Raw genomic sequence first — 14,410 nt, forward strand, 5'->3', positions numbered from 1 at the left:
GTGTGTGTGTGTGTGTGTGTGTGTGTGTGTGTATGTGCGTGTGCGCGTGCGTGCGTGCGTGTGTGCGAGTGTGTGTGTGTGCGTGCGTGTGTGTGTGTGTGTGTGTGTGTGTGTGTGTATGTGTGTGCGTGTGCGTGTGCGTGTGCGTGTGTAAGCATTAGATACTTATTGTCATGAAGCATCCAATAGGAATGAACTGTGTATGTTCACAGTCAACTGCACCGAGTGTGTTTTATGTGTGGTTATAGTATGTGCGCGTGTATGCGTGCCTGCATATGTGTGTATGCGTGTGCGTGTGTGTTTGTGGGCGTGCGCACGCGCTCGAGCACGCGCGTGCATGAAAGAATACATTATGATACATGAAGATCGGATGCATCTGTTAAAATAGTACTGCAGGTTGTAATCTGCAATGGTGGACAGCAGTAGTAGTAAGTAGTACACATATATACAGACTGGATGAGAAGGCAAAGAGTTATAAACACAGCATTGTTTCTCATGTTGGAACACTGTGGCACTGTTGCTGACATTGTATGACCTTGTATTCCGAATGGTTACTGGTTAACTGTCACGAAAGTCTTTCTTTGTCGAAGTTATTTTTTAACCCTTTAAGACCGGGAACGCATCTGTGTCATTTTTAGATTTCTTTGGCTATTCAAAAATAGCAGATCTACAAGCTCGTAGTGCGGCACCGAGTGCCGCGCTACGAGCTTGTAGATCAGCTATTTTTGAAAAATCGTGAAAATGTGTGCAAATCTTTGAATATATATATATATTTTAAAGACATTTTTAGAATCGGCCTCGGGTCTTAATGGGTTAAATTATTTTTTGTTTTCTCTTTTTTTTTTCTGGAAAAATACGTTTTTTTCCCCCCCTCTCCTCCAGTGATTCTTTAAAGGGGAATTAACTGTTTGTACAATTGATCTTCTCTTTATGATTGGTTTGATTCTAATGATGCTTGTAGCTTGAAATCGCAGCTTGATTGAGTAATACCCTCCCATCATACTTTACTGCTGATTAGGCATCAGAACGCTTCATCAATACGAATTAGATCCAAATCCAAATATAACCCCTTCTGAATGAACCGCTTTGACTGGTTAAGACCACAATGGTTTCTCAGCATCAGGGACAAATCCTGCTCGTTGTGACCTCAGTGTGAAAGACGTTTTCATCTTGTCCTGAGGTGGTTACACAGTATCAGAAGCGATACTTCCACTAGTCTCTCTTTATTTGACATTGATCCTCTTCTGGCAGGAAGTCAGGCATGCATTGGTTTCAGGTTTTAAAAACAAAACAAAACCACAAAAAAAAACTTGAGATGAAGTTGTCCTCCGCATGGAGATCGTTTCAGTTTTTGTGTTTTAATATTGAAGATAAGGAATTAGGGAAGGATAAGGTGATGCTCAGGTCCATGCCCTGCACAACTTCCGCTAGTGGTTATATAAAAAGGAGGTTATAAAGTATATATAACCAGAACGCTCTGAGGAGCCGATACATCATTGACATATGTTTGTATAAATATTAGTTAGCATCCAGCAGTTCAAATTCGATATATGATTTTTTTTGGCAAACGTCTTTCCTCAACGTTTTCACATCTTCACGTTTATGTTTAAAATGCCTCGGCCGCTTCCTCGACGTCTGCACACTGTTTACGATAAAAGTTTTTTAAGGATTGGATCGATCTCCCCTTTTGATATCCACCCCCGGACCCCTTTACGCGTCCATTTTCTAACCCTCTCAGAGTTCAATTAACACTCTGGGATTTTTAACCGGGCGGATCACTACATTCCAGGAGCCCCATTCACAGGTACACTTCGCGGCGTGACAACGTGAGGCAGGAGGTGGTCTTGTAATCCCCTCCCGTCCGCGTCAGCGGTATGACCTCGGGGGTGTTCTGGCCCTCGCTCCCTTCCTCGTCCTGGTGGCACCGCCCGAACCCGGCGCTGCTGAACGTGTCGTAGGACGCCGAGGTCATCTTCCGGTTCAGCAGGTTGCGGTTGTGGTCGCCCAGGTTCCTGTTGCGGTCTCCGCCTCCCAGGGTGCCCAGGGAATCCCCGTTGGCCATGGGTAACCTCTGGCCTCCTCCGCTGACCACCCCGGGTTCGGAGCTCCCCGCGCTGCCGGCGCTCTCGCTGTCGCTCTCCTGGTCGTGTCCGCCGCGGAGGTTGTTGTTGTCGTCGCCCGGGGCGAAGGTGGAGAGCCGCGGGGGGTCGCTGCCGTGGCGCTGGCGCTGCTGACACGGCGACGGGCGGACGGGCATCCAGCAGGTGTCGGAGTGTCCGAACTCGTCGCATTCCCTGGTGCACTTTCCTGTCAGGGTCACGTCTGGCAACTGTCTGGCATCTGGGTGGGAAGACGAGACAGAGAAAGAAAGGAGGATTGATTGATGGACAGGAAGGGACATGAGGCACAAAGGTAAGACTGTAAAATATAGGAGAAATGATGTGAAGGGTGTAGGTCAGTGGTTTTCAACCTTTTTCATGTCAAGGACCCCCAAATTGACACTTGGTAGCCCACGGACCCCCATTTGAAAATATATGCCAAGGACCCCCATACGAGAAGATTTTTACGGGTCTAGCAGTGATTTTCAACCATTTTAATTTCAAGGACCCCCAATTTGACATGCATTAGGGCTACTGACCCCCATTTATCTCTGGGACCCCAATTTATATTGTAAAATCAATGTTCATTTAACTGAGAGAGTGTACAAATGTAACCAAATGGACCCGTAAGGGTCCATTTGGTTCCATTTGTACACTCTCTGAGAAAAAACGATCAAAACGGTCCACAAAAAACACGCTATCTGTGGAAGATTGATCGTCTAGTCAGTAAGAATACTCTGAAGACTCTTGCAGTGGCCCTCATACAAGGTCATTACGATTATGCATGCACCTCGTGGCAGCACAACACCTCCAAGGCCTTAAAAACAAGGCTCCAAACATCCCAAAACAAACTTGTAAGGCTACTTCTTGGCCTCAATTACAAAACCCATCTAACCCCTGATCATTTTGATAGGATTGGATGGCTTAGGGTTGAGGACAGAGTACAGCAACTTGCTATGGGCCTGGTCTTCAAGATATACCACAACATTGGGATCCCCCTGTATTTGTCAAAATACTTCCAAAATGTTAATGATGTCCATGATCACAATACCAGAGGCAGCTCCACAAACCTTGTCCAACCCTTTTTTGGCTCAACAAAGGGAAGTAACTCGTTCTCATGCTATTCATCAAAAATGTGGAATGCCCTACCAAAAGGAGTAAAGGAGTGTAAAACCCTACTCTCTTTCAAAACTGCCCTAAAGATACACCTTCAGGAGGCTGCAATTGGAAAATGGCCCCTGTCCAAGTCCTAACCTAACCTACCCCCCTACCCCCTACCCCCCCCCCCCCCCTCTCTCCTTCTTCTTTTGTACATATTTCTCACTCTTCATACCAGTAACCTGTAATCTGATTGTATGACATTCTATAGCAGTTGTGTATATCTGTCTGTCTCTTATATGTCATCATGAATTGTGTGCGTAGGGAACTCATTTGAAACAAGCTCAGTGCTTTTATGATTCTTCCAGTTTAGTAGACCTCGTATTGTGAATTTGTACTTCCATGTACTGTTGTTCTCATGTCTTACTAAATAAAGTACATCAATCAATCAACAGACCCACTAAGGGTCCATTTGCTTCCTAACTACCTATCATTTAACCAGTGGTCCTTGAAGGGATTCCAGGTGGTCCCCGGACCACTGGTGTAGGTAGTGAAGGAGGAGGCCGTCGAAAGGGTGGGAGGATAAAGGTCTTAGAGGATATTTTTGCAGAGAGAATAGTGCTGTGGGAGCAAATCATGTTCAGAAATGAGCTGACAACAATCAAATAGCGAGAATGTTTACTACACATCCCAACAGCGCTCCATATGGGATTAAAGATTAAAGGTCCGGTCAGGTCAACCCCAAACCCACCTTTCCTGCATATATCTTTGCATGCATGGAATGGATAATGTACATTAGCATATTGGCCAGGGCTAAAGCTTGGTGAAATCACCAAGAGTCCAAATGCTAATGTCTTTCCAGGGTCAGAGTGTCAGTAGGTTAATGATGATTCTCTATGTAAACTAGTCAGTTACAGCATATTATTGACAGCAATGGGCATTAGGACTATGATGATGATAAATGAGGCGTACGTGACTTGTTTGTCGGTGTGTCGTGTGTGTGTATGTGTGTGTGCGTGCGCGCGCGCGTGTGCGTGTGTGTGTATGTGTGTGTGTGCGTGCGCGCGCGCGTATGTGTGTGTGTGTGTGTGTGTGTGTGTGTGTGTGTGTGTGTGTGAAAGAGGGAGAGGGAGAGGGAGAGAGAGAAACAGTCACATATGAGGGGATGTGTGACTGCTATGTGTAGCTATAGGATAACACAGAAAAGACATCCCTCACACATCTCCTTTGCCAGTGAAACATCAAGAGAAAAACAAATGAAGAGATTCAGTTTCACTGACTCTTTCAGACCCCGCTTTGCAACATCTGCACTGCAATAATGAGGTATATAGTGTTGTGTGCACACACACACACCAGAGGCAGATTTGCATTTGCGGCCGAACAAAACAAACAATTAGGATTCCTTCCCCTCAGCTCCCCCCAAGTGGCCTTTTGCTGGTGAAACAATTCAAGCCGCCAATGTGACAGCACGTCAGCAAGCACACGGTGTGACATGGACAAGCCTGAGGCTTGATTCAGCCTGAGCGAACTATAAAGTACAATGAATGAATGAATGAATGAAACAACAATGGAATGGCTTGAGAAGTTAGTCGCAATGCTAGAAGCAAAGACATGTTGTCAATCTGTTTTAAAAATAAAGATAGTAAAACATTTTACACTTCACACAACACATGAAACACACAGACACACACACAAAAAGACGCACGCACGCACGCACGCACGCACGCACGCACGCACGCACGCACGCACGCACGCACGCACGCACGCACGCACGCACACAGTAAGTAAGTCATTACTAAGAACAAAAAGGAAAGGAAAATATTAATCTGCTTTATTTTGGTCACGATTGTCAAGAACCATGTGTGTTTGTGTGCCACTGTGCATGCAACACAGCTTGTCATAACATTGCGTTCATGACTTTGCATTTGTTTGAAGTCAATTGGCTGGTTCCTGTGTCTATTGTGCGCTCTTGTTTGTGCGCGTGCGTGCCTTCCTGCCTGCATGTATCTGTGTGTTTGAGCCGTGCCAAGTTATCCTCTGTAAGTGTGTGTGCATGGTCAAATCCTGACCTTTGAGAGTGCCAGAATAACACCAGCAAAGAACACTGGGGATTGTACCGTGTGTGTGTGTGTGTGTGTGTGTGTGTGTGTGTGTGTGTGTGTGTGTGTGTGTGTGTGTGTGCGTGCGTGCGTGCGTGCGTGCGTGCGTGCGTGCGTGCGTGCGTGCGTGCGTGCGTGCGTGTGTCAGTGTTGACAGATTTCGCGAGTGAAATAAGCAACCAGGTCTATGAAAACAAGGCCAAAAGAAGCGACTAGGCTACGGCCATTTGAAAATAGCCAATCTACAAGCTCACACTTGTGAGCTTGTAGATCTGCTATTTAAAAAAAAGATGCATATGTTTTTTAAGTTGTGTCCCTGGCACAACATATTTTCAGACAGGGGGGTCCGTGGACAAATTCATATTAATTTGAGGGTCCTTGATTTGAAAATGTTTGAGAACCACTGGTTTAAGCTACATAAAGAAACAAGCCCAAATAAGCAGCTGCAGTGTAGATAGAAGCAAGCCCAAAATAACGCAACTGGCAACTACCAATATTTACAAGCAACTTTACAGAAAAAACAAGCCCAAAGTGGCTTATAACAAGCAGACCTGGCAACACTGGTATGTGCATGTGTGTGTGTGTGTGTGTGTGTGTGTGTGTGTGTGTGTGTGTGTGTGTGTGTGTGTGTGTGTGTGTGTGTGTGTGTGTGTGTGTGCATACATGCACGTCTTTCGTACCATTCTCCACGTGCTCCTCCTCGCCCACGCTGCCCTCGGGGGTGGTCCTCTCGTAGCCCTCCTCCGGCAGCGGCAGGGCCCCCACGAGGCGCGGCCCCGACGAACTCTTGCTGCTGGGCGTCTCTGAGTCCTCCATGCCGCTGTCGTAGCAGACCCCGTCCTGAGGCTGGCTGACCACGGAGAAGGTCACCCGCCGCAGGGTCCCCTGTGAGGGAGAGATAAAAAAAACAACAACCACAATATGGGATTACAGTAATCATCCCAGGGTTCATAATCTGAGATAGTCAATCTCAATATGGGATTAACCACTTAACCCGTTAAGACCGGGAGAAGCATCTGTGTCGTTTTTAGATTTGAGCTAAAAAAAAAGCATTATTTTACACTTTGGGCTATTCAAAAATAGCAGATATACAAGCTCGTAGCGCGGCACCGAGTGCCGCGCTACGAGCTTGTAGATCTGCTATTTTTGAGAAATCGTGAAAATGTGCGCAAATCTTTGAATATATATCGTTTTAAAGCGAACATTTTTAACTCAAATCTTTGCCTCTGGGGGTCCCTGGAACAAAATAATTTGAGATGGGGGTCCACGACCAAATACATATAATTTTGGGGGTCCTTGACATGAAAAAGTTTCAGAACCACTGATATAGTAACATACGTTTAAAAAAAAAACATTTTGTAAAATCGGCCGCAGGCCTTAACGGGTTAAACCCCTATTTCAAAAACAGAGAAAATCGCCGATCCACAAGCTCTAAACGAGTCGTAATGCGACGTAATTCTGAGCTTGGAGATCGGCTGTTTTCCGCTATAATGACATGCCTGTATGAAGGCAAGCTATCATAATGATACGCCTATAATGACCATGCCCCAGATGCCAGGGTTGAAAATGGTTAATCATCTAGGGGTTCTTAATCTAGAGATTCTAAATCTGGGGGATTAGAGTGGGGAGTGGGACAGGGGGGGGTCTGCAAAAACAAAACGCTATTATCTGCTCATGTTTGCCTCGATTGTATGAGCTAAGCAGATGCAATGCAGGGTGATAGTAATCAACCAATCGCAAGCATTGCTTCTGAGTTTTTAGCTATGGGTTTTTAAGTTTTAATAGGTTTTTAGATGACTGCTCGTGGGCCAAATTGATGTTTACTTAACCCACAGCTACTGTTGGAAGAGCGTGGGCCTTGGAGACACACATGTTGTCCTCTCTGGACCCCCTCTCTCTCTCTCTATCTGTGCCAATGGTACGGGGCCAGTGGTGGCAGCTGGGTAATACAGTGCACACAGTAATCACCGCCTACTTTATGAAGTATGCTAAACCGCCTATTTGGGTTGCAAGAGCTTTGGATTGGAACTCTTATTAAAGGATATTAAAGCTAATAAAAAAAGGAGCCCACTGACAGGGAACCAGTGAGGCCTTTAACCACAGGCTGTCACTCGTTGTCAATTAACTCATTGTCTGCCGCTCGCCACCACCAGTGACAATTAAAGCTAGTGATTCCACGATGACAATGGTGACTGGTTTTGCTCATGTGACACACACGCACATATGCACACACGTGCGCACGTGTGTACGCTCACGTGCGCACGCACGCACACAAACACGCACACAAACACGCACACACACATTTCCTTGAGAGGACCAGGAGAATGGTCCTCACAATGTCTATTTCTCAAATTCTACCATACTTGTGGGGACATTTGGTCCTCACAAGTACACACACACACACACACGCACACGCACAGGCACGCGCACACACACACACACACACACACACACACACACACACACACACACACACACACACACACACACACACACACACACACACACACACACACACACACACACACACACACACACACACACACACACACACACACACACTTACAAAATGAGCTTCATGTACAAGTTGTACTGTACCGGCGCAAATCACCATGGTCTAGTTAGAAGACTGGTTCCCCACTTTGGGGCTGAAACATTAATATGACCATGCATGCAGAGGGAATATCGCAGAGTTCAATGACTGCGACAGTGCCCGCAGGGATCAAGCCCATTTCTACGCGACAGACACCTCGCCTATCTCGTCTCTCTCTCGCTCATTTATCTCAAACGAAAATTACCACGCTGCCAATTTCAGATCTCCCTTGAAAACAGACACCCTGCAGAGACAGAAATGTGGGAACGAGGGGGAAAAGCACAGATTAGGAGCGGAGAAAACTTCAACACCAGTGTGTCGCTTTAGGATAATCTGGGGGGAACTGACAGACGGGTGTTTAAAAGCTGTACCGTGATGCCTCTCTTCCTTCGCAGCACTACAAGATAGAGAATGTTTGAGCACCTCACTCACCTAATGAACATGGTAGGAGAGAACTGGGGGGGTCTACCAGACGAAAGAAGGAAGGGAGGGAACGGCACATTTAATTAGGCGAGGGGGGGAACATGACGATGCGTTTCTCCATGAGGTTCAGATGAAAGGAGACAGAGAGAGAGAGAGAGAGAGAGAGAGAGAAAAAGAGAGAGAGAGAGTCCAGAAATCTAGTTGAAAGAGAGATAACACGAACTGTAGTGAAAAAGTAACTACCAGTTTACATTATTTATCTTTTTATCAGCAATGTCCCTATCTATCTAAGCCCCTCCCACAAACATTAGGATGTTTCTAGCAGCACATTATTTTACAGCAGCGTGTCCCAAACATAGGGTCATGACCCATTATGGTTCACGGACAGTGTTGTATTGGTGATTGTGTTAGTGGTGGGACTCTATTTTAATGACGTCACGCGCACGTCGCTTAACACCTACACTACAGGTCACACAATGGACAATTGTGTGACCTCATCCCTATGTTAATTCAGGCTGATGTGACACCCGGCAGCCTTTGTAAACTTTGTTGAGGTGTGAATTTAAAGTCGTATTAGGCAGGTAAAAACCCCTGATTTTTAGCAACCTCTGCTGGTCATTACCGTCACTGCAGGTCTTTCGTTTATTCCTGCATTACCCAGAATTCCATTTGTTTTCACCGGAAGGCGGAAGCGTTTCAAAAAGGGTTCTTTTAATTGTTTTATACTATGTGCGGATCGTTTCTCTTAGCCAGTGGAGCTTTAGTTACAGTGAGCTGTGCTTTCTTTTGCTGTTGTTTTTCCATCTTCAAATCCTATAATTCCATAAAAACATCGCAAAATTCCTTTTAGTTAAACCGGTGCATTTCCGTTTCCGGCCAGATGACTTCATTTTCGCGGGAAAGACGCCCCTGTCCACTTTCAATAGAAAACATATTTATAAAACGCTTTCGGGGGTGAAATTCATGGAATGGGTGTTGTGAAACATTTGCCACTCACAAAAGATATACAATTTAACTTTAGTTTTATTGAAAAAGTTACCTAGTATAACTTTAAGGGTTGTTTTAAATCTATGCATGTGTGTGTGCGTGCTCCTGCTCAAAAAGTGGTTGCACGGCGTGTTACCGCGTACCGTGACCAACGCATCCCTGGTCATGGACCAATTTGAATGGGTCACTTTTTAATTAAAAGATATATTTTTCCAGAAAGTTATACATATAGCATATATATATATATATATTTAGAAATAGTGAAAGCTCACACCTTGTCGTATCGCGTTGCAGTGCGATGCAGTGAAGCCAGCCCTCCCATCTCACCTCAGTACAGTACAGTTAGCAATAAGAGAATCACAGACAGACAGGGCATATAATAAGAGAGACGGATGAAGAGGGAGAGAAGCGGAAGGAGACAGAGAGGCTCTCTGCACAATAGGCAGGCAGGATTAATAGGTGAATATCATTGCAGTCGGGCAGAAACCTTGTATCTCTATGTTTCAACTTTCTATGTTTTTTTTCTCCCCCGTAAATTAATGCCCCACCTCAACATACAAGAGTGCCACAAAAGTAGTGAAAATAGACGATCTACAAGCTCTCAACTTGTAGACCGGCTGTTTTCGCTATTTTAATCTATTTTAGATTTCAGCTAAAAAGCATTATTTTACACTTTGGCTATTGAAAGATAGCAGATATACAAGCTCATAGCGCGGCACTCGGTGCCGCGCTATGAGCTTGTAGATCTGCTATTTTTGAAAAATCTTGAAAATGTGTGCAACTCTTTGAATATATATATTTTTAAAGCGAACATTTGTAACTCAAATCTTTGCTTCTGGGGGTCCCTGGAACAAAATATTTTGAGATGGGGGTCCGTGGCCAAATACATATACATTTTGGGGGTCCTTGACATGAAAAAGTTTGAGAACCACTGAAAAAAAAAAGGATTTAGAAGACATTTGTAGAATCGGTCTCAGGTCTTAATGTGTTAAAATGTTTTTAAAAATAATAATAAAAAAAAAGGAACAGGTTTTGGACATACAAGGTTTCCACGTCGACGGCGAACGACACGAGAACCCAGGCTCCGCTCGCTGCGAGGTGGGAGGTGATTGCCGAGCACGAGAGGAAGGCTTGCTGCCAGTCAGCCTTTCTCCGTGTTCCTCTTACAGAAGAACTCTTCAATTCAGCAGAGATCCTGCCTAATTCAATTTTCACTTTTCCTCCCCGCGCCTTTCATATCCCCCCCCCACCACCCCCACCCCGTTCTGGTAATGCTATTTTCTGTCTAACCCCCTGCTAGCACTCCCCCACCCCCCGCAATCTCCGTGGGTCCCTATCCTTCTACTCACAGCCCCGTTACTTTCTTCTCTCACTACGTCCATCCACTGCCCCGTCTCTCTCTCTCTCTCTCTTCCAGTCAGCTTTATGATGTAGCGATCGATGGGATGTCCTTGACCTCGTTATGAGTCCCTCTACTCGTTGCCAACAGCATGCTTTATTGACCCATAACTCCTGTACACTTTCTCTACTCCCCTTTCATCTTCCCCTTCCGTTCTCGCTGACTTCTGATCGCCCATAAACTTGATCTCCCACTTTCGTCAAAACGTATTTACGGGGCAGATTTCTCAATACATGCTAATACCTCTTCTTGCTGTCCACATATATCAACATAAACTCCCTTTTCACTATATTTTCACCCAAATTGGCTTTATTATCCACCTTTATTAGCCAGCTGAGTTATACTTAGTGCTGGTGTGTCCCACACACCGGAAATAGCCGATCTACGACCTCACAATGCGGCGCAGGGTGAGCTTGTAGAACTTGTAGAACTGATATTTCCGGTGAACAGCACACCGGTGCACAACTGATATAAATAAGGCTTAACCCATTAAGACCTGAAGCTGATTCTACAAAATGTCTTCTAAATCCCAACAGTATTCTGAAAAAACTTAAATTTCTATATCAGTGGTGCTTTTTCATGTCAAGGACCCCCAAAATTATATGTATTTGGCCGCGGACCCCCATCTCAAAATATTTTGTTCCAGGGACTTCCCAGAAGCAAGAATTTGAGTTAAAAATGCAAACAATATATACTCAAAACTTTGCACACATTTTCACGATTTTTCAAAAATAGCAGATATACAAGCTCATCGCGCGGCACTCGGTGCCGCGCGATGAGCTTGTATATCTGCTATTTTTGAATAGCGAAAGTGTAAAATATTTTTTGGGCTAAAATGAAAGTGACACAGATGCGTTCCAGGTCTTAATGGCTTAATACTTAATACTGCTCTGTAAGCATCACCTTTCGTTTCAGGACTATGTTCTGTAAAGTCTTTTCAATGCTATGGTAAGGTGTTGTGTATTTCTGTCACTCAGTCTTATTATTATGCACATATATATTGGGGTTTTATGACTCACAGCAAAGCAGATTTACAATTTAGGATGATAGTGTAAATTTTGCTACAGGGGACAAATTTCACACAAAGTACCAAAGTACAGAACGCACCTGAATGTGTGTGTGCGTGTGTGTGTGTGTGTGTGTGTGTGTGTGTGTGTGTGTGTGTGTGTGTGTGTGTGTGTGTGTGTGTGTGTGTGTGTGTGTGTGTTTTTTCTCCTCTTCATCTGAGGGGTACCAATAACAGTTATGGGATCAGCTGTCAATAAGAGTGCCTTTGGCGGTTAAACACACAAACAAACACACACACACGCGCACACACACACACACACACACACACACACACACACACACACACACACACACACACACACACACACAAAGACATGCGCTGCCGCTGATGCATGTGCACATGATGCTGACTTGGCTGAGGTCCAGCGTGGCCTATATGAATTCATGCCTGATGGAGTATTAATTGAGTTTAACACAAGACATAAAAAACCTTCCCCTTAATCTGTCACGGACCATTACAATTAAATAGTGACATGGGAGCTTCAGTCAGCCGCACAGCACTCTGTGTATGATGCGTGCACGTGTACACATGGACAATGTATGCGTGCAAAAAAGTAGAAGAGACTGTGCCCGTGGCAAAAATGCTAATAAACGCAAGAGAGACAAATCTGCTTCAGCCAGTCCCTGCATATGCCAATGGCCAATGCCCATGTCAAATTTCAGATTGATTAACCAACCCACTATGGAGGAAAATGCACGAGAACGTCCACATAACTGTATAAATGTCCTCATTTGAACGACTGGGGTGGCTATGTCACCGTAGCACTCACTCAGTAGTACGGTGTACCATTGATGAGACCGTTTTGTAATGAAAGCTTCCGCAATTTATTGACTACACACTCGCATCTGAACGACAACAAAGGATTCTATTGGCGGCGCACTATATAGAGTCCGTGTCTGCTGCTTGCAATGCGTTTATAAACCGTTGAGCCAGCTCTCTCCCTCTGCTGGCATTCTCTCTGGCATTGCGTGTGTACTGTAGTATATAGCCCCAAGGCTAGGTCCAGCATGCCACTATACAGAGGAGAGCACAATAGGTTCTGTGTACAGCTTATCTTCCATGATAAGAAATTGGGCCTCTTCCTTACTTCCTTCACACGTCTTACCGATTATGCTAATTCAATCAGAAACACTCACGTCAAAGTAGATTTAACCATTTATTGCAACAAATGGAATACAGTTAAGCTTGGCGTTAAAGCTTTGCTCTTGGAGATATTCCCTGAATTCTGTCGAAGCAGCCTGCTAAGCATATATTCAGGGAATGCTAATCAAATCCCCCAGGGATACAATGTCAACAATAAGCAATACATTGACATATTAGTTTGAATTAGCAGATATACATGATAATCACAAGTATTTGAGCCTATGCCAGACTCTAATCAAAAGGTGGAGGCTGGGGTGGAGGAGGAGCTAGCAGAATGCATCGGTCAGCAACCAAGAAAGACCTAGTGAATACGAAGCCGTATTTAAAGGAACCCCTTGCCAATGCGTGAGTTGTGATTGGAGTATGAATGTGTGATGTAATGACCAGCAGGGCTGTGAATGGGGAATAGAAAGCTGATGTTCAACATCAGCTGACTGACAGCTGATTACTGCTTTGGCGTGCAAGACTTACGCGTCCTGCATGAACTAACGCTATGCTTCATTTAAGGCTCTGTTACATTTAGTGTAGCACGGTGGTTCTCAAAACATTTTAACTTCCAGGACCCCCGTTACCACCCGTAAGGGACCGCTTAGAACCCCCTCAGGGAACCATGAGTTTCCAGTGAGCCAACATGCACAATATCAGCACCCTGACTCTGTTTGACCAGAATGGAACAGAGCCTTAATTAGTATAATTGGTAAGACATGTGAAGGTAAGTACAAGAAGAGGCTCAATTTCTTTCCAATATGACTGCTGTGCATAAACCATAAATCCAACTTCGTTCCGCTTATCCAGAGTCGGGTCGCAGAGGTAGCAGTTCCAGCAGAGAGAATCACCAGACTTGCAACATTAGCCAGCTCTAACTGGGGGGATCCCGAGGCGCTCCCAGGCCAGATATAATTCCCCCACTTGGTCTGCCCCCATGGTCTCTTCCCTGCCGGGCGGGCCTGGAAAAGCTCCCCGGGGAGGCGCCCAAGGAGGCATTCCTTACAAGACGCCCGAAACCTCCTCAACTGACTCCTTTCTAATTAAAGGAGCTGTGGCCCTACTCTGATTCTCTCACTGAGCTTGTTACCCTCTCCCCAGGGGAGATGCCGGCACCCTCCTGAGAAAACCCATATCGACCGCTTGTACGTGTGATGTACTTGTACTTTCGGTCATGGCCCACATTTCATGACAGGTGAGAGTAGGAATGAACATTGACTGGTACATCAAAGAGCTTTGGCAATTGGAAACACCTGGCCGATCAATATACCCTGGCACAGCAGAGCCCAGATCACACACCCCTCCTCCTCTACCACAAGCCACAGTCCTTCCTGGCTATGGGACCGCAACCGTGACTACTAGAGCCCATAGCCTGTGGTAAAAAAAAAAGCCGCTTCCTTATTCTTTGCATATTGAGCTAGGTAAGGCTACCTTTTACATACTGTAATTAGAAAAAGGAAATGATTCATTAAGCAGGAATTTCATGATTTTCTGAAGCGTTTCCGTGAAATGTTA

General features: G+C 45.2%; 1 protein-coding gene across 1 annotated transcript in view; it reads right to left on the minus strand.

Moving 5' to 3' along the window:
* Positions 1 to 790: 790 nt before the first annotated feature.
* The window catches only part of pcdh7a (protocadherin 7a), a 59,783-nt gene continuing 46,163 nt past the window's right edge, over positions 791 to 14,410 (minus strand). The window contains exons 5-6 of the mRNA XM_084046193.1: positions 5,977 to 6,181; positions 791 to 2,340 (exon numbers count right to left, since the gene is read on the minus strand). Of these exons, the coding sequence (XP_083902319.1) occupies positions 1,799 to 2,340; positions 5,977 to 6,181 (747 nt within the window). The 3' untranslated portion in view covers positions 791 to 1,798. The remainder of the gene's footprint in view (positions 2,341 to 5,976; positions 6,182 to 14,410) is intronic.

Source organism: Gymnoscopelus microlampas (assembly GCF_963454915.1).
Source record: "Gymnoscopelus microlampas genome assembly, chromosome: 2".
Taxonomy (NCBI): Eukaryota; Metazoa; Chordata; class Actinopteri; order Myctophiformes; family Myctophidae; genus Gymnoscopelus; species Gymnoscopelus microlampas.